The sequence below is a fragment of the Camarhynchus parvulus genome, chromosome 12, assembly GCF_901933205.1.
Source record: "Camarhynchus parvulus chromosome 12, STF_HiC, whole genome shotgun sequence".
NCBI classification, from domain to species: domain Eukaryota; kingdom Metazoa; phylum Chordata; class Aves; order Passeriformes; family Thraupidae; genus Camarhynchus; species Camarhynchus parvulus.
In genome coordinates, this window is record NC_044582.1 from 19,841,932 (window position 1) to 19,862,074 (window position 20,143).

The 20,143-nt window shown below is 45.3% G+C and overlaps 2 protein-coding genes across 4 annotated transcripts in view; one reads left to right on the forward strand and one right to left on the reverse strand.

Annotated features, from left to right (window-relative positions):
• Positions 1–299: 299 nt before the first annotated feature.
• On the reverse strand, positions 300–3,984 carry MBD4 (methyl-CpG binding domain 4, DNA glycosylase; the record flags this gene model as incomplete). Its single annotated transcript, XM_030956995.1, has 7 exons — positions 300–531; positions 664–767; positions 1,422–1,571; positions 1,804–1,938; positions 2,216–2,290; positions 2,640–3,451; positions 3,644–3,984. Coding segments are annotated over 7 exons (1,695 nt in total), but the record flags the coding sequence as incomplete, so codon positions are not given.
• A 157-nt stretch (positions 3,985–4,141) lies between these two features.
• IFT122 (intraflagellar transport 122) overlaps positions 4,142–20,143 on the forward strand; it is a 30,206-nt gene continuing 14,204 nt past the window's right edge. For 2 of the 3 annotated variants that reach the window (XM_030956834.1, XM_030956835.1), the window contains exons 1-16: positions 4,142–4,287; positions 4,522–4,588; positions 5,712–5,796; positions 6,611–6,689; positions 7,432–7,508; positions 7,931–7,997; positions 8,748–8,894; positions 9,551–9,626; positions 10,176–10,367; positions 11,067–11,205; positions 11,803–12,005; positions 12,481–12,618; positions 13,336–13,500; positions 14,345–14,542; positions 16,099–16,239; positions 17,897–17,950. In XM_030956834.1, the coding sequence (XP_030812694.1) occupies positions 4,247–4,287; positions 4,522–4,588; positions 5,712–5,796; positions 6,611–6,689; positions 7,432–7,508; positions 7,931–7,997; positions 8,748–8,894; positions 9,551–9,626; positions 10,176–10,367; positions 11,067–11,205; positions 11,803–12,005; positions 12,481–12,618; positions 13,336–13,500; positions 14,345–14,542; positions 16,099–16,239; positions 17,897–17,950 (1,869 nt within the window). In that variant the 5' untranslated portion in view covers positions 4,142–4,246. The remainder of the gene's footprint in view (positions 4,288–4,521; positions 4,589–5,711; positions 5,797–6,610; positions 6,690–7,431; positions 7,509–7,930; positions 7,998–8,747; positions 8,895–9,550; positions 9,627–10,175; positions 10,368–11,066; positions 11,206–11,802; positions 12,006–12,480; positions 12,619–13,335; positions 13,501–14,344; positions 14,543–16,098; positions 16,240–17,896; positions 17,951–20,143) is intronic. The other variant, XM_030956836.1, reaches the window with a different exon arrangement.

Genomic DNA, 20,143 nt, shown 5'->3' on the forward strand with positions numbered 1-20,143 from the left:
CAGGCCCGGAACGGCGCGGCACAGCCCGAGCGACCGAGCGCGGCCCCAGCTCCGAGATCCAGAACGCGCCTGGGGCCCACTCCTGCCGGAGCGACGCGGGGCCCGCCCCTGGATGAGACTGGGAAGGTGCCAGTAGCACCGGGGGTAGGGCCAGGGCCGGGCACACGCTCTCCTGCGCAGCCCGTGTCCAGCAGCACCGAGGTCAGATCCCGACTGCTCCGGGCCCAGGAAGGTAATGGTGGGCACTGGATGGCTGTGCCCAGCGAGCCCCCAGCCCGGGGAGGCAGCTGCAGGCAGAGCTGCACTGCAAGAAGAGACAGGCACTACAAAATAGGGACACGTTTATTTAAAAAATAGCAATGACTCTAGCCATGACATCACACAAATATATACACCCAGAGCTGTGAGGGCACCCGAGGGGAGGTGGTGGGGCCAGGTCAGCCCCAGCTCAGCTCAGTCGATGCTCAGCTTCTCCCGGTTCTCCCACAGCCACGTGTGGTACACGTTCAACTTGTGGTCCTGTGGCTGTACCTGAGACACAGAGAAAATGTAAAATATTTACTAAAACACCTTAAAATATCTCATCGCTCCAACATTGTGAGTGTTGGTTTTCCAGTGCCAGGGGTCAGTGGGCACAAGTGAGACCCGAAGGGCACCACCCACCTCCTTCCACTCGTTAACACAGAAGATCCTGTAGGAGTCGTTGCCGTACTTGCCGATGCCGTGCAGCTCGATCGGGTACCGCCACGCCTTGCTCAGGTACTCACCTGCGGGGCAGGGCACAGCACTCAGCACCGGCACACACACACCTGCCCTCACTGCCTGCACACAGGAGCACCCTGTGCCACTGTTACATGACTTCACTTCGGCACATTTCAAATGAAAACCAAAAGTTTCAGGTATTTCCTGGTGCACGCAGACCGTGAATCCCCACGGGTTCATCTTAAACTGTGGTGTTTACATTCTCTGTTCAGAGAATGTGAATACCACATTAAAACTGCTTTTCAACAAACCACCGTGGGAGCTTTAATCATAACCTCTCTCATCTGAACAAAATTGTCCTCTGCAGGTTCTGAGTATAGAATCAGAAAAATCCCAGCTGGAAGGGCCTTCTGCAGGTCACCAGAGCAACCCTGAGCAGAGCCACCCTGTAACAGTGCTCACACACAGCAGCAGTGCTGCGGATGCTTGCGTCTCTTGTACTCCAACCAGTTTCTGGTCTCCTGCAGAAAACACCATGGCTGGCATTTCCCTCCCAGTTCAGACTGGGATCAGCAGCTTTGCCTGTGTGACACCAATGGATCCCAAATGCTGCACAAAATAGCCACCAACCCACCCAATCCCCAGAGCAGTGTTTGCATCAAAGCTGTTTGTCTTTTGCCAGCATAACTAAAATGGTTCCAGATGTCAGGAAAACCCACCTGAGAACCTGATGATGGTTTTGGCTCTGAGTTCGTAGAGGCCCAGAGGTTTGAGCAGCTCTGACATTTCTTTCCAGTCTGCAGCCCTGGCTACCTCAGGAGAAGGATACTTCTTCAGGAACTCCCAGAGCACTGGAATGGCCATTTTCCCTGGTGAAAGAATCCTGTGAGCAGGAGGCTGGGATGGAGCTCTCCTTCTGCACTATCCATATGCTTTCTCAAGTGAGCTTTTCCAAGGTAAGGTACCAACTAAGGATTATTACTTCACAGTGACACAAGTTAAAAAAATCAATTATTTCATTAACGCCATTAAAACTGGCAGCTGTTTCAGCCCTGTAACACCTCCCAACATTTACACACCTACTCCTGCTACTCTACTTACCTGAAGTTTTGTTGAGAAATATGGTGGCAATGAGAAGCTTCCATGGATCATGGAAGAGTGTTTCCTGGATAAGATTGAAAGGAGAACGTGGAGGAGTCCATTTTCTGAGGGCCTTCCTTCTGGGTGGGCTGAGGGCTGTACAGGGGCAACACAGGAACATTTATTAGACAGCAAAGGATGGTTTTACCTATTTAATGAAAAAAAAAAAGACCTCTGAAGCATTATTGTGGAGGCATTGTACATAGATGGAGCCACAGCAGTTCCCACACAGCCTTTACATGGCTGCAGGGGACTGTCCCACTTGGCACAGCTGCAGCCAGTGTCAAGCTGCAAGGAATTTTCCACATCATCACTTGGTCCTGAGCCATTGTATCCCTTCCCCATAAAAAATGTATTTCCCTAAATACAATACCTTCTTTGCTGTATTTACTGGAAAAATAGGGACTCGTTCTCCTTCTCTCCACTTGTGTTCGTGGGACAGACTCTTCTGTAAAGAAATAAACTTCAGCATTAAGAAAAAGCAGCAAGTATTTTGTTGTCATGTTTCACACACCACCTCTGCTTTATGCAGTGATGGAAACAGAAGGAATTCTCGTGTACAGAACACAAGTGTACCTTAAATCTCCTCAGATTATTGCCTGACACTGTACAGCTTAAGAGCTTGGCACAGTAAGTTTCAGTTTTGAGTAAGTCTGCATTAATTTAAATGCTGTTGGATAAAAATGAGATTTGGATGTCAGAGCAGCTTGACCTGAAGCAGAACACATGGCCTCAACAGCCAGGGGAGGCCTGGGCAGAAGGTGAGGGCTGGCATCACCCTCTGCTCTCACACGCACCTGGAGACGTTGTGACTGCTGCGAAGCTGGTCCTGTGCCACGGCTCAGCATCCACCTCGGTGTCAGGCTGAACACTCTGCCCGCCCAGAGCCCCCGGATCTGGCACTGGCCCTGTCTCCAGTCCATAGGATTTGTCCTCAGAGCCCACAGCAGGTGTGTCACTGGAGCATGGCCCCTCCTTTGGCAGGTGAGCCAGCTCCCTCTGTGAGCCAGCCACTGGCCTGAGCCGTGCCCTGGACATTGCTGACAGAGCTGTCCCTGCACCCCCAGGGTCAGCGCCTGCTTCACCCACGCCCTGGCTGTCAGCTCCACGGGTGTCTGTCTGCCTACAGCCCCTCTTGTTCTGAACACACTTGGTCTCCCGTGTGTTAGAGACTCTTCTCTGCCTCTTGCTCTTGGCATCACCTTGGTTCCTCCTTTCTGAGCCCTTCTCACGTTTCCTAGTTTGAACGCTTCTCCCATCTGCCCTCTTTCTTCTGGTCTTCAAATTCTCCTCTGGGTTTGTGCCTACCACTACTAAATCTGTGCCTTCCACAGTAGATGTAGCATCTTCCAGGTGTCCACTCCCAGCCTGGATATTCTGAATTCCAACCTCAGCACCATTCTGTGCATGGAGCTCCTGCGCTTTGCTCTGACAATCCTCCTTTTCCAGGTCAGTCCTCGCAGCTCCTGTACCACATCCCTTCAATCCTGAGTGTGTGCTCCCTCGAGGAGCTGCAAAATCGAAATCTGCTGCTTTCAGTGTTGTCTCCCCAGTTTTCTGTAAATACTCCACAAGTGCTCGTTTTGACCTCAGCTTCTTCCCTTCAGGGCTGTGGTAGGAAAGGAAAGTAAATTAGCAATGACTTTCTCATTCTACCGCTCTTTGCTTATAAATCTTCAACAATACATGAAAACAACTCCAAAACGAAGGACAAAAACAGTTTTGAGGGCGATGTCTGGGCAGATTTCTGTGGTCCTGCCAAGCAAGACCACACGGAGCTCATTGACAGCCGCAGCCTCACCTTATGAAGTACACGTCGATCCTCCCGGCCGTCCTGCCCGCCCGCCTGCGGCTGCTCACCCGCTGCCACCCGCGGGGGACGGCGCCGTGGTCCCCGCAGCCGGGGCTGGGGCCGGGCCGTTCCGCCGACGCCGCGCCTCGACTGCCGCCCCCGGGGCTGCAGGGGAAGAAGAGCCCGGGTAAGGTCCCGCTGCCGGCCGAGCTCCGGCGACAGCGGGGCGAGCCTGGGGACGGACCCCCACATGCCCCCGGGGCCGGGCCAGTGCCGCCCGCACCCCGCTGACGGGGCCCACGCTCCGGGCCCGCTCTGCCCTCACCCGCCCGCCGCTCCCGGCGCCGCCATCTCCCGCGCGCCGCTCACGTGACCTCACGGCCCCGCCCCCGCGCCCCGCCCCGCGCGGGCGGGCCCCGCGGCGCTGGCAGCGCCCCCTGGCGTGGCGGCGGACCCGCGGGTCGCGGGCGCAGGCGCGTTGCCCGTGGCAGCGGCGGGGCCGGGGAAGCGGCGCCCGGCGCGGAGCGGGCCCGGCCGTGAGGAGCGGCGCGGGGCGGTGCCGAGCCGTGCCGGGCTGTGCCGAGCCGTGCCGAGCCGTGCGGGGTCCGAGGGATGCGGGCCGCGCTCACCTGGCGCGACAGGGCCGAGCAGTGGTGAGCGGCCCGGGCACAGCCGGCGTGCCGGCCCGTTCCGCTCCGCGCGGCTGCTCGGGGCTGCGGGGGGCTCCCGGCGCGGGGTCGGGCCCGGCCGCTCCTGCCGCTCGGGGTTTGTGGGCAGTCACAGGCACGCTCCCTGGGCCGCTGCAGTGCTGGCCGGGCGGCGCCTCTGGTCAGTTTCTGTCTCCTGACACGCGGTTCTTGGTTTGTTGGTTTGTTTGTTTCCCGCAGCATTTACGACCTCGCGTTCAAGCCGGATGGGACCCAGCTGATAATTGCTGCTGGAAACAGGCTGCTGGTAGGGAAACCTCCTTGTCCTCTCTCCTTTTCAGCTGTATGAGCATGATTTCTTTCACATTAACTTTGAATATAACCTATCTGAAATCCCCTTATCTCTGTCAGTGCAGCCTCACAGTAACATACATATTAATGCAGGCCAATTCTAAAGTGTTTTGAAGCTTTTAAATATTTCTTACCAAGTTTTAAGCTCTATTTCCAAAAGTAATGGGATTTAATTTATTTGTGTCATCTCGTGCTCTTGTGCGGTGCCCGGGGTTTGGGGTCCGCGAGCCCGCCCCCAGTCCTGGCACAGCGCAGGGGCCGTGCTGGTGCAAATCTCCTTAAATCTCTGGGGCAAGGGCAGAGGCTCAGACCCGTGTCCTGGCATTGTGGTGACAGGAAAGGTGTGGGAACACTCACCTCAAGCTGTTTGTGGGTGCTTGGGGCTGCTGCAAGAGCAGCACAGGACCAGCTGCTCACAGGTCCTGTGAAGCTTCCAGGTGGGGCAGGTGTAGGAGCTGCAGGAAGGGGCAAATGGGATGGATGGATTGTAGAGTTCAGCATTGCAGGACAGCAGCTGTTATTTTCAGGGCTAACACAATTATGTATTTAGTGATGCTCCTTTGGGTTAATTTATTATGCTTAAACATAAAATGCATAGAGAGATGTTTTAACAGCAAGATGTAAAATATAAAAATAAAAGATAAAAAACCAATAAGATGTAAAACAAGCTGCCAAACAAGCTGTTGAAAAATGTCCTTTGTGCATGTTATTTTCTAGTACTGACTTCTTTCTTTCTAAGAATATCATGTTACAGAAAGCTGTTTCTGTGCTGGAAAATGTTTTGCCTTGTATGAACTATATGAAATCCAAAAAGCAGGCACAAAAGGAAGTTCATAATCTGCTGGCCTTCAGTAATTTTATATCCCAGCCCTCCCATGGGAGATGTTTACACCAGATTGGATGGGGCTTGCAGCAACCTGGTTTAGTTGAAGGTCTCACTGCTCCACAGGGGCATGAAGTGAATGAACTTGAAAGGCCCTTCCCACCCAAATGTGGTTCTCTGATTCAATGAAGGGGTTTTTTTGTGTAAGTGCTTTTGTTTGTATATTTGGATTGGTTTTTTCTCCCCATTTGAACAGGTGTATGATACTTCTGATGGAACCCTAATTCAGCCTTTGAAGGGACATAAAGACACTGTGTACTGCGTGGCTTATGCCAAAGATGGTAAATAGCACCCTGGGGCACTGTTAGCCTGGTTTGTAGAGTGCATCTCTCCCACTGGTGATTGCCCATGGAAATGGAGAAGTGGGCGTTGTTCTGCTCGCAGCGTGGGACTGCTGGGGTTTGTTCCTTAGCAAGTGCTGGGTTTGCTGTCCAGTGGAGGCTGTGGTCTGCTGTGCAGATCTACCTGCACAAGTACCTGTAAGGTCACCTGTGAACCCAAGAGCTGTGGTCCTACTGCTCCTCCTCTTTGACTTCAGTGTTAGGCTTAGCACTGGTGAAGGGTATATTCATGGGGAGCATGAGGAGAAGGCTCACCTCAGAGATTCCTGTTTCTACTACTCATCTGCCTCTGAGTTTTATTCCTGTATTTCCTCTGTCCCAGAGCTTCCTCATCTCCTGATCCTTCATATGTTACCTGCTCAGTGCACTCTTCTTCCAGTTCTCTCATGGTCTACAACTCTCATTCAGTGGGACTCACTCTGTGGGCTGGGGGACCTTCCTGCAGCTGCTGCTGTTTGGCTGATGGGAGTTCCTGTGACACTGTACCAGTTTAACTTGTTTCCCATCAATCTCCAGCCTGGGGCTGGACAACACTGGAAGGACTGATTACTAGCAAGGCCATGGAAATGGTGCAGTACAGCCACTGGAACTCCCTGTGCCTGGGGAAGCACCAGCACATCCAGGCACTCAGTGTCAGCCCCTTTATTACTTGAGCCTTGTCGAGTTCAAGAACTTCTTGCTCTCTCTTTGATTGAGTATTTGGAGTGAAAGTGATTCTTGTATGTGTGGGATTTAATTTATCTCTAATTCCTAGGCAAGCGTTTCGCATCTGGCTCTGCTGATAAAAGTGTGATAATTTGGACTTCAAAGTTAGAAGGAATTCTGAAGTACACGTAAGTGATGCTGTTCAGTTCTGTGCCTCAGAAGCTGATTTTGATTATGCACTGCTGCAATTAAAGAGCATGAGCTGTTAGATTTGGGAGAAGGTTCACTAAGGTCAGAGAAAAGGGCTGATAGGGGAGGGAGGAGGAAAAGAGCAGCTGAAGTATCTGAGTGAGGCAGGAAAGCAATTAAAGGCATAAAAGGAGGTGGGGAATGCAGAGAAATCTGTGAATTTAGAGGGCTGACAGAGAACTAGGGAAACTCGGAATAGGTCAGAATAAAATTAAACATGGTATGACCAGTCTTCTATAATAAACCGTAATTCTGGTTCAAAGATCAAATTAAAGGTGGATTTGTCACTTCTGGTAGATTTCAATCATTTGGCTCTGTTTTCAGTCAGCCCTCTGAAGCAACAGCTTCATGTTCTCCTGAGTGCACATTTATCAGGAGTTAGCTGGTCACTGCACAGAGCCTGCACAAGCACGCTTGGTTTAGGATTTGGATACAACCTTCACTCATATTTTTCAAAGCATTGCTGTAATCTTGATGAAATACAGTGAATCCTGCTACTTGGAGACAGTTTTTACAAGGTTTATTACTTAATTACTTTACAGTAATAGCAGACTTACTTGATGTACTATAAACCAATCCAATTATTTTGGCATCTGCTAAAGCTTTCAGCTCACTTGCTGAAAGTCAGAAAAGGGACATTTAAGAATGACTTATTGAAATCTGATTGTAACTTCATTCTAGGCATAATGACTCTATCCAGTGCGTTTCATACAATCCTCTCACTCATCAGTTGGCATCCTGCTCGTCTGGGGATTTTGGTACGTCTTCTCCCTTGAACTTTTCCATCGAGACAGTGAATTCCATTACAGCTGGATAGCTTAGCTAACTATGGATAGGTACAGCTCTATGACTTCAGGAGAGATGGGACACAAATCTACCTAACATTCAGTAACATTGGATACTGATTTAAACCACTTAAACTCGGTGAGAAAGGACAGTAGTGAGGGGTCACAGGATCAAATGTGCTGCTCTGTTACTGGAGTTTTTTACAGAGACACCGTCGTTATTTAGATGGATTTTTTTCCCATTTTAATAATAAATTATATGTATTTAAATGTCCACTAGCAGTGTACAAGACTTTGGTGCCTCTAAAATCCTAGCTGAGTTCTCTGACAGTATTAGTTTCCAGTCTGAACTCTGGCACATACTTGTCATTGGTTTTTTGTGTTCTTTCATCAAGGCTTGTGGTCTCCGGAGCAGAAGTCAGTCTCTAAACATAAAACAAGCAGCAGGATTACTTGCTGTAGGTAAGTTTTAAGGGTTATCTGTGTCATTTAAGTTAGTTTCAATACAAACCATTTCAAATAAAATGGAAGCTTTAAAAAAAAGGACTTTTCCCTCCTCCCTCCTTCTTTTTCAGTAGCAAAGTGTTGGGTTATGCTTGGTCCTGTTTATAACCAACTCGTTCTGAAGGCATCAGAGACAGATTCTGGTCTTGAGCAGGTGTCTTAGCTGTTCTTTCCCTCTGTTCATCTCTCTTGTGCAACAACAATAAAATGAAGTTACAGTAAAAATAATTCAATGCAATGTTTGTCGTTCATTCCCTGTACTGTTGATGTTTTCAGCTGAAGAAGGTATTACCTGTGTGGGGAACCTGAAGCAAGGATTCATAACTGAAGTCATTCATCTGATTGAAGAAGAGACCAGAATAGACCCTAGGCCTCCCCTGTCCTACACCAGACAGTTCCATCTGATCATGTTCTAAATGCCATCCCCAAACTGTATCTGACTTAGCACATGTTACAAATATTGCAAGCTTTAATTTATTATTTTACTTCTGTGTATATGATAAAATGTCCTTGATGTAGAGAGTGCTGTTGTTATAAATGTGGATTTAGATGCATAAACAAACCATAGGATTACTAGCCAATTCCCAGAACTCCCTCTTAGAAATATACTTTAATCTACCATTCCTGTGTGAGTGTGCTGTATATCATCCTGCCTTCCTGCTGCTTGTTTGTAGTAGTTTACTCTTCAGTGTGTATGTGTTTTCTCAGCTGGACAAATGATGGCCAGTACCTTGCTTTGGGGATGTTCAACGGCATTGTCAGCATAAGGAACAAAAATGGTGATGAGAAAGTGAAAATAGAGAGGCCAGGGGGCTCTTCCTCTCCAGTATGGTCAATTTGTTGGAATCCTTCCAGGTAAATAATTTCATCCTTCCCTTTTTTCATTCTGAATAGATAATCCTTGGCTCATTGATTGCAGAAGGCTTGACTTTTATCCCTGCTGGAGCAGGTTAATTCCCATATGTGTTACCTTCTTTAAGTGATTATATATTGGGGTTTTGGCTTTGCTGCCAGTCTTCAACTGAATAGAGAACCTGGGAACAAGTTTAGATTGGAGACATGGGATTGTTTAGATTGAAAAAGCCCTTTGAGACATCAAATCCAACCACTCCCACAGCAGTGCAAAAGCCACCACTAACACCTGTCCCCAAGTGCCACATCCACACAGCTTTTAAATCCCTCCACCCCTGCTGGACAGCCCTTTCAGGGAAGAAATTTTCCCAATACCCAGCCTACACCTTCCCTGGCAAAGCTTGAGGCCATTTCTTCTTGTTGTGTCCCTGTTCCCCCCCTCAAGCTTTGAGTTATTCCTGTAGAGGATACCAGTTGTGATTTTGTGTCCCCAAGCTGTTTTCCAGAGATTTAAATGACAAACTGCTGTCCTTTCAGTTTGTGACTTTTAAAGAGTAGCATGAAGTGAATTCTACTATTCTGTGACTTGGTTCTGTTGCTCTGAGAGATTTGTTAATTAAATTGCTGTAGAATTACTAGTTAGTGGTTTTTTTTGGCAGAGATGAACGCAATGACATTTTAGCTGTGGCAGACTGGGGTCAGAAGCTTTCCTTTTACCACCTGAGTGGCAAGCAGGTATGTCTTAGAGAGTTTATTCAAGAGTCACAGGATATTTTTGGTTCTATTTTGTGTCCCACAATCAAAATACTTGTATACAGGTGCTTTATTAATTTCATTAAACATCTTCTGTTTTCCCAGCCTTTTATGAGTCTACTTTTTTAACCATTCCTCCTTCAGCTCTTATTTCTCACATAGCAGCTCAGCTGCAGTCTCACAATTCTTCCATTAAAGCCCTTACAACTCTGCTGACTTGTGTGACATGGTTCACTGGTTTGTAGAGAACATCTTTGTGGGTTTTTTCAGCTGGTTAAAGGGGTTTTGTGAGTTGTGTTCTGGGCAGAATGGTTTGGGACTGGATGGATTCTTGGATGTATTTTAGAACGACCTTCGGGAATCTTAATATAGCCAGTGGTTCTGGGTGTTGAAAGGCCATGCATGGAGGAGATGAATGGTGTCAGTGATGGCACTTGTTTTCAGGAAAGATGAAATGATCCTTTTGTTAATGTTTTGGATTGTTTGGTTTTTTTGGTTTTTTTTTTTTTTTTTGTTTATTTTCCCTTGTAGATTGGGAAGGACAGAGTGCTCAATTTTGACCCGTGCTGCATCAGCTACTTTACTAAAGGAGAGTATCTCTTGCTGGGAGGTTCAGACAGACAGGTTTCTCTCTTCACAAGGGACGGGGTACGCCTGGGCACTGTGGGAGAGCAGAGCAGCTGGGTGTGGACCTGCAAAGTTAAACCAGACTCCAACTATGTGGTGAGTAGGGACGTTTTTCTAACATTTTCACAGGGAATTTTTTACTTAAAGTAAGATCATACATTTTCAGCTTAGTTGCTTGGACATTCCTGCCGAGGCAGTAGAACTTCAGCAGTGACGAGGGAGGTCCTATAACTACCACTGCAATTACATATATCTCACAAAAGTAAAACCTGAGCTGTAGGAAGGATCTAAGGAGCATAACACCTGCTCTCAAGTGGTAAGGCATTTGCTGCATTTTGGTTAAAAAAGAGGAGGGAAAAATAATTTAAAATATCACCTAATAACTTCTGGACTTGATCAAATCTAATTCCATGATGGGAAGAAAATGCCTGCAGGGCAACTGTCAGCCTAAAATGCTGCTCTCTTGAGTCCTGTACAAGTGGGAAGACAATTAAAGCAAATTTAAAAGTGACCAAACAAACACACCCCCTCTGTGTGTTTGTCTAATCAAATCTAACCAAAAACCCAACCAAATAAACCCAAGCCCCTCCCCAGCATGGTGGTCTCCATGGTCTGTGGTGAGGTCAGTCCATTCTCAGTGCACTTGTGCCATGGTTAAATATAAGTCAGCGTAGCTGGTGTTGGTCTATTCATTATGCAGGAAAAGGGACACAGTCTTCATGAAAACACCACACGCTCTACCAAGTCTCACCTGTTTGTACCAATTAACTGAAATCATTCCCTTCTTGTGTTCAGGCAGTAGGGTGTCAGGATGGAACAATCTCCTTCTACCAGCTGATTTTCAGCACTGTCCATGGCCTCTATAAAGACCGCTACGCCTACAGGGACAACATGACCGATGTTATTGTCCAGCACCTCATCACAGAGCAAAAAGGTAATTCCACACTTGCAAGCAGGCCAAGGCCTCATGCAGCTTGTTTTAATTAATATCCATCAGGACACTTGGAATATACGCTGCATGAACATGACGGGCTGTTGCTACTTTGGCAGTCAAACTATGGAACACACTTTGGACGAGGAGAGGGCAAACTTGGAATGTGCAAGTTCAGCACTGACAAGTTTAATGAAAGATGTGGGGATTGGCAAGGAGACTGGGAGGGACAGGGGCTCTTAAAATAAGGTTTTAATCTCTGAAAATTAGATAAAAATACTATGTGTTATATTTAGCTTTTATTTTCCTTACTTGTAGCCTCAAACATTTGTGCGTATTTTGTTTCTCCATTTCCGCTGTCTTTTTATGGCAAGGATTCGAAGTACTGCTCCAGAATGTGCTGTTCACAGAGGGTGGTAAACTGTGACAGGGATAGTAGATTACATAGATGCAGAGCAGCAAACCTATCCGAGCAGGAATGTGCTTTGAATTTTAGAAGTGCTCTAGGGAGATTCAGTTTTGGTGTATTAGTTCTCTGATTTCTGTGTATTATTTTTGTGTCAGCTTATACTTTATCATTTTGGTGTTTTTTCTTTCTAGTTAGGATAAAAGGCAGAGAGCTTGTGAAGAAAATTGCAATCTACAAAAACAGATTAGCCATCCAGATGCCAGAGAAAATCCTCATTTATGAGTTGTACTCGGATGACTCTGCAGATATGTACTATCGGGTGAAGGAAAAGATCATTAAGAAATTCGAATGTAACTTGCTGGTGGTGTGTTCAGATCACATTATTTTATGCCAGGTATGTGCCATATAAAACTAGAGTAGTCTTGGGGTGTGTTCAGTGTTCAAGGCAGCTGTCCCAGACAGTGGCTGGCAGGACATGAGTGTCCTGTGGGATCTGCTGCAGCACTTCCCAAGGCAGTCCTGCTGTGCCCTGCAGTGCTCACATGCTGCTGGGCAGCCACTGTGGCGTGGCTCAGGTGACTCAGGTTCAGTAAAGCAGGCTCTAGAGTGAATTTGATAAATTAGCACAGAATCCAGGGGTTCTTTTGGGTAGGAGAGAGCTACTAGAAGAAGATTGGGGGTGTTTGTTTTTGTTTGCTCATAGGGTTGGAAAATCTTAAAGAATTCACCCATTAAATTGAGTATTTGACTTTATGATTTCTAAATGTAGAAGTAGACACACCTGCTAGTATAGGTATAGACATCACACATCAGACACAGATTTTTGTCTTCACCTCCAGGCTGTGTTTTATACCTTACTGTGTCCTTAGGAGAAGAGACTGCAGTGCCTCTCATTTAGTGGTGTTAAAGAACGAGAATGGCTGATGGAATCTCTTATTCGTTACATCAAAGTAATTGGAGGACCTCCAGGAAGAGAAGGCCTCTTAGTTGGTCTGAAGAATGGTCAGGTAACACATCATCTCTGGTATGTGTCTTTCCACTGCAAACAAAACGTGTTCTGTGCTCTTAGAGGGAGACCTTAGGAGCAGCAGGCTCTTCTACAACCTAGAATTTTATTTGACAGTCTCATTTTGGGATTAAAAATTAATTACTTCCGTCTTTCACATTCTCTGACAATAAAATTCATGCAAATATGTTTAACTGGGTCTGGAGGTCTGTGAGTTGTTAGTACCAACTGACAAGATTGAGTTCTTGGTGAAGAGAGCAGGTTTGCCTTTAGTGGGGGTTGGAGATGTGTACACTTCTCCTGATGACAACTTGTGAGGGTGTGGCTGTTCTCCAGGTGTGGGGGCTGTCTGTTTCACCCGCCAGGTGGCAGCTGGATGTGCCAAACTGGAGCCCAGAGGTACTGATAGCAAGGATATTGAGATCCTGTGTGTCTTCTGTGTGTAATGTATTCCTGTATTAATGAAATTGCCTGACTAGTGGAGAGTCCAGGATGCATGGCATCTGATTTATCTGTATAGGCTTGCGACCTAGAGCGTGTTGTATCAGCCAGGCTGCTCAGGAGACAAACTGGAAGCATTTCCCTAATTTTATAGCAGTTTGTCTCTGAAAAAGCTTGCAATTTCATGCTTCAGACAGCACTGAAGGTTTTATGCGCTGTGCTGTTTCCAGTTCTGGGGACAGAGCAGTCTGAGCGAGTTTGTTTCCAACGTGCCTAGATCCTGAAGATCTTCGTGGACAACGCGCTGGCGATCGTGCTGCTGAAGCAGGCCACGGCCGTGCGCTGCCTGGACATGAGCGCGTCGCGCAGCAAGCTGGCCGTGGTGGACGAGAACGACACCTGCCTGGTCTACGACATCCACACCAAGGAGCTCCTGTTCCAGGTGAGCATCAGCACTTGCTGGGGTTTTTAAACGGGGGAGCAGGAGGGCAGGAAGTAGTTTGGTGCACAGAGCATCCCAAAAGTGTTGCTGTGCAGAAATTCGCGTAACTCATTTAAGCTATTAATCACATCTTATAGAATTTAACTGTGATCTGTTTATCAAAACCACCCTCTCAGAGAGGGGGGAGTAGGAATGAGAAGACAGGAAATCTATGTGAGCAACAGCTGAATAAAGAGCTCTTAGACATGTGACCTTTTCAGTTTAATTTAGAACTCTGCCCTGCTTCCCTCTGAAGCATTACAGTTAATGAGCATTTTAGTTTTATCATTAGTACGAACAGAATTAAAGCCTAAACATCTTTGTTCGTTGGGTATTCATAGACTATAAAAGGAATCATGATAATGCTCTCTTCATTGGCAGTTTAGCAGTCACTTATTAATGTTGATTAAATGTTTTCAGAACATACTGGAAACAAGGATGGAGTGCTGCAAGATAGGGTCTGCAACTTCCTTTGTGTAATGGACTGAGAAATGATCAATTAAATGTGCTAACTAGCAGTATATTATTGTGGAATTTGGTATTATGTTTTACAGATTGATTCTAGAGATTGCTAGTAAATATACATAAAAGGCAAGACAATTATAGCTGAGTATTAAAATATGAAATACATCCCAAATGAATCTGTTTAGGAATATTCTAGGCTTTAGGATATTGCAAATGTAAATAATCTGTGTGTGTGTACACACCAGGCTGTAATGGGTCAAACACTCCAGCTGAAGGAGGCATGTTTCTCAGCAAAGATGTGATTGCATCAGTTGTAATCCTGAGATGTTTTCCTCATTAGGAACCCAATGCAAATAGTGTGGCCTGGAATACCCAGTGTGAGGATATGCTTTGCTTTTCTGGAGGGGGTTACCTCAATATCAAAGCTAGCAACTTCCCTGTCCACCAGCAAAAACTGCAAGGCTTTGTTGTGGGTTACAATGGCTCCAAGATCTTCTGCCTTCATGTTTTCTCTATGTCAGCAGTTGAAGTTCCGCAGGTAATCCTTTAATCTCATTAAGTGTTGCTTTATATCTCATAAACATGAATGTTTAACAAGTGAAGAAGCTTTTCTGAGACTTACTTGTATTTCATTACTAAAATGATTGCAGTTCACACTTCCTTCGTTGTTATTTAAGTTATATTGTGTCATCTATTTTATTTTTCTTTCTTTGGCATTAATTAAGCTAACTTCCTTTTTGCTGTTGGTAATTGTCTCTGATTCTCCCTTTCTACTTGCAAATGCACATAATTTAATATAGTGCAGGCCTTACCTCCTGAGGATTTTTGCTCTTCTATATAACTTTTATCCATTGTGATTTCATTTTTCATGAATACATAAAATACTGTTTTATTGTTGCTTCATCTAGATGTCTTTAGGCAATATTTAAATGGAATATTTTAGTCTGAATGTTTAGTACCTGTGTGGTCTTCATATTCAAAATTTAGGAATTGCCTTCCATAAAATGCTGATTTCTGTCATCATTGAAGTAAAAAAAAAACAAAGCAAAAAAAGAAAGTAAAAGGATTGTGACTGTGCATCCAGGAGTGTGCAGGACTTGCCTCTGAGAATCGATGAATAAAGCAGAATGTCCTGTGCTTGTATTGACTGATGGACACCTGTGTTACAGACCCTCTGTCCCCTGAGGCCCTGGGCAGGTCCTTGGTGAGGCTCTGCCTTGTCCAGGGTGGTTGGCAGCCACAGACAGGATCACCAGGCTTTGAACACTCCTGTCTGCCTTTGGCATGCTGTAGGCACCAAGATGCCACAGAATTATTGTGCAGCATCTCAGAGGTAGCTTCTCCAAAGCTGTGCTTTTGGAGAGAGGGAGTAGCAAAGGGTGTACAGTGTTCGGATAAACTGGTAAAAGTAACACATAAAGAGACCTGCATCATGCTGGGGTTGCAAAGCCAGGCTAAGGCAGTGGTGCTGCCGGGCTCCCTGTTCCCTCAGAGGGCTCTGTGGCTGCAGACCCACATCTGCCTGTGTGTCACCCTGCAGCAGCTGGCAGCTCCCCCCGGGGATTTCCTTTGGGGCAGGTCCTCGAAAGCCCCAGTGTGCTTTGTACCAAGTCACAGCCTTGGTAGCACAGCTTTGTCCTCTTGGTTGGGGCAGGAGGGTTGCTTTACTCCCCCTTCCTGTGTGTCAGGGTGTTTCCAGGGACACACCACTCCTCCTGCTCTTGGCCCTTGAGAGCACACTGCCCCTCCTTTGCTCTGCTTCCACAGTGCTAAAAAGCTCAGTGTACGTCATATTTAGCCTGCTCAATGCCCAGAAGAATTCGCATCCTTAACTACTTCCTAATATTGCAGGGAACTGAAGATGTCAAAATGGATGAGTTTGGAATGTAATTAACCCAGCTTGTGTAAAGATAAGATAAAGATCACCCCAGAATGTTGTTCTGTCTGTGTACAAAACTGAGATGTTTATTCTCTGGGCAGCTTGTAATGGTTGTAATTAGAATATATTTTTTTCCCAATATATGTAGAAAATTTCACTAATATATCTCAGTATTATGCTTTCTGATACATGTTTTTTTCTATGACAATCCTCAGTCTGCACCCATGTATCAATATCTGGAACGAAAAATGTTTAAAGAAGCCTATCAAATTGCATGTTTAGGAGTGACTGATGCTGACTGGAGAGAGCTGGCCATGGAAGCCTTGGAAGGGCTGGAATTTGAAACTGCTAAAAAGGTAAAGCATTTGTTTACTCGTTTAGCAGAAAGCTTGGGTTTGATATTTATATGTGTCTGTGTGTGTGTGTGTGTATGACTATAATGCATGTTTTGTGGCTGGAATGCGTGGCACTCCTGGGTTACTGTCTTGTTTGTCTTTTGTGTCTTATTCCACAAACAAAGCAATTGTTTGTTATAAACTCATGATTTTGAGATGAGGTTTTGAACTGAAATCTAATGTATCTCTCTAGATAAATGCCATGTTCTAAATCAAGGTGTTTGACAGAAAGAAAATGGTTTCATCTGGGAAATGCGTTGATGGGTTTAGGGGAGCCGAACTGGGAAGCAGTGCCCACCGGGTGGCAGCAGAGGATGCTCACCTGCCTTTGGCCCCCACCTTCCTTAGTGCTACAAACTTGCCCTTGTCCCCCCTAAACATTTAATATAACCTCAGTACAAGTGTGAAGATTTCCTACTCTTTGTTATCTCCCATTGAGGCTGTGTGAAGGCAGTGGTGCTGGGCCAGTATCATTTCAGTCCTTTCCTCTCTGGTGTGCCTTGCTTTGGGGAGTGGTCTGTAAGTGGGCATAGACTGAAGAGCTGAGTTTTCTCTGGCATAAAATACTTCCCTATTTTCTTTCGCCATCTCAAGTAAGAGAGAGCAAACTTGAGTTCAATGTCATGAATATTGTATGAAAGACAAAACATTCTAAAAATACACTGAGAATGGTCTAAAGTGATAGACATCTTTTAATAACAGATTTTTTTAAAAAAAAGGAAATTAAATGCTTTTTTTTTTTCTTAAGTGGAGGCATCAGAATAATTCCAGTCTCATGGATGGCTTTATGCAAATAGATACTTTTGAAAAGAAGTTTTCAGTGCCTCCTTGGAATTTTTAAGAAGTGCCCTCTTAGAATTAGAGCGGATTAATTCAAACAAAAGCAGCTTCTTGACATTAAAGGCTCTTACAGTTCCTAGTTCAATCCGATGTAAGCAGAATATTCTGTGCCCTCTTCAATTTGGTTGGAAGTCTTGAATGTGCAGCCCAAAGAGTTAAATTTCTGTTTTGTGATGCATGTCAGGAATAAGTGCTGAGCTGCTGCAACTTGCACGTGACTTTGCCACTTGAGACTTTGGGTTGCACATTTATCTCCATTTGCAAAGATATTACACTGTCTTAAAGTACTTTTATCTTATCGTCTTCTTACTTCCTTTCCTCTCTCTGAGCTCCTTTCATGCTGGATTTTCAGAATGGTTTAAAAACTAGGAGCATATGCAGCCGGCTTTGACAATACGATCTGTTATGTGCCCTTCCTTGTAACAGTTTCCTGAAATTTCCTTGTCTGTGTCACACCTCACATCAAAATGGAGAAGCTATAAAATAGCCAGAATAAAAGCGCGTAATATTTTAATTGACACTTTGTATTTCTTGGGGGACTGATAGGCTCGGCTCCGGCTGCCTGCTGTGCCGAGCTGCTCCTGTTGTGCCTTGTCTCATTTCCTGTCACAACTCAGTCAGAGCCCTTCAGGTTTGGGACTACACAAACCCAAACCCAGCAGACTTCTGCCTGTCCTTTTTGCATGAAGACAGCTTGATTCATGCAGAATAATATTTAGTGTTTTCTGGGTTTTCAAGTTAATGCCTTTTACTCTTTTTTTAAAATTATTTTCAATAGGCATTTACCAGAGTACGAGACCTTCGATATTTAGAACTGATCAGCAGCATAGAGGTAAGCCAGTGTACAAGAAAGTGTATTTTCTTAAAGTTACTGCTGTACCAAATTCAGTACTTTCTGTTTTGGAATGACTTTTGTTTGGATAGTGCTTCTGACTGTTGGAAATGTGTTTGAAGTGAAAAATCCTGGTTAGTAGAGGTGACTCAAGCTCTAATCATAGGATTGGAACTTTGTGGACCAAAATGTGTGTGTGGGATGAGAACTTCTGAAACTGTCTTCAGGAGAACTGGAAAAATGTTCAGTATTTAATTAATAATTGGTAAAATACTACTGTGCTGATGGAGCTTAGTACAGAATATTTCATAAACATGAGTTCATTAAGCCTTTCCCTACCCCCTGGAGGTGGGTAATTACTATTATCTCCTCCTTGCAGAGACAGACACAGGCCTAGAGAAATGAAATGACAAACTTGGGGTCTCATGACATGTCTGTGACAACTGGAAATAGAATTTGGGATTCCATACTTCTATACTGTGCTCTAATCACTCCTTCCTATTCTTTTCACACTTCTTGATAGAATTTCACTCAACAATAACTGTCTGTCATGAGCACTTGAAAATACACTCATCACCCTTGTGCTTCTGCAGAGATGGCAAGATAATGCTTAATGCTTGGAAATGGCATAAAGGGAATTCCTCTTCCTTGTGTTAATTAGATTTACACCTTCTCTTAAAAGATACACTCCTTGTCTTCATGTCTGCAGAGCTGTCCTGATGCTGTCAAAATGCCAGCTGGTTGCAGTGAACTTTTCTCTAGCACAGGACAAAGGTCTGCATTAAGAGCCCCTTTTTCAGTTAGTTTTCTTTTTTTTTTTTTCCAAGGGTATAGGTAGGTGAGAGTGTTTTCTCACCAGTAGTAACCTTTCTTTTCCACATATGCTTCTCCAGATCTTCATTTATTGAGGATATTCTGGATTTGTCATGTCATATTCTGTTAAGTAAGAAAGAATCCCCCTAAAAATAGGCATAAACTAACTTTCACACATCCTGAAAATGCTCCTTTTACAGTGAGTTCTACATCCCCACTTACTCTCGCCTGCAGTGGATTGGATTCCTTTTAAGGCTTGTAGGGGTGTAACTAAGCACACATGTTCCATTAATAACATGATTTTCTCTCAGTAATGACACTTTTTCTTTCCCAGTTGATGACAGACAAACATGGTTGCCATCTCTATCTGGCAAGATTCTGTGGAGTCTTCAAAAAAGGGTGTAACAAGTCCTCTGATTATTCATTTAACGCAGGTTTTGAAGGAAACTTTGAACACCAGCTCAGTGTCAGCCCAGTCAGTCAGCATGGCCAGGGAATGATGGCTGAGACCCTCTGGCAGCAGAGGATTGAATTTGGATGCTGGTGGAATGCTTTTCCCCTTGCATGCAGTTTTCTTTAAATTCAGTTCACAGCTCTGTGTTTCCATACGATGTGGGCTAACTGCAGCAATAATTTTATCCCAGGCAGGGTAGTGGTGTGTCCAATACACAGGATAAGGCGCACACATGGAAACACACACACACATGTGTGCAAACCTGTACTGGGTCCCTCAGAGTCAGGGTCCTGCTGCAGTTTGATTCATGTGCAGGGTTTTTCCATGGCTCTGCACACACATGGGAGGTTACTGCATGGCTCTGCACTAAAGCTGTCCTCATGGTCCCTTCCCAGGCCAGAACAGAACAAGCAGTTCTGGTTTCCAGGAGAACATGTACAGGTGCTCTGGAAGTGACTGGTGCTGACCCAAATCTGTGAGCTCTTGCATGTGGGGACAGTGGAGGTGTCACTGGTTTGTATTCAGAGACAGGCTAACATACATCCTGAATCTACTTATTGCTGGCAGTTATCCTCCTGTTTGTCATCCCACCTGCACATATTGTTAATGTAGCCAAATTATATGCTGGTGAGATTGTAGGGAGAAAATGAGGAGCCCATCAGATGCCTTTTTTAAAATAGACTGGCATAATGATAGCATGTGTTCATTTTCCTGTGTGAAATCAAGAGAAGTGACTTTTCATCACTTTGGTTTGTATAGTGACATTTAATTTTGCTCTTCATAATTTTAATTAAGGAGGGATTTAATTCTTTAATTATAAATTCACCAGAAATGTAGGAGAGGCATAATTATGCTACCCCGTTACAGGTTTTTAATTATTAGCAGTTAAAATCTAAGCCTGAAAATCTAATTCCTCAAAGGCTATT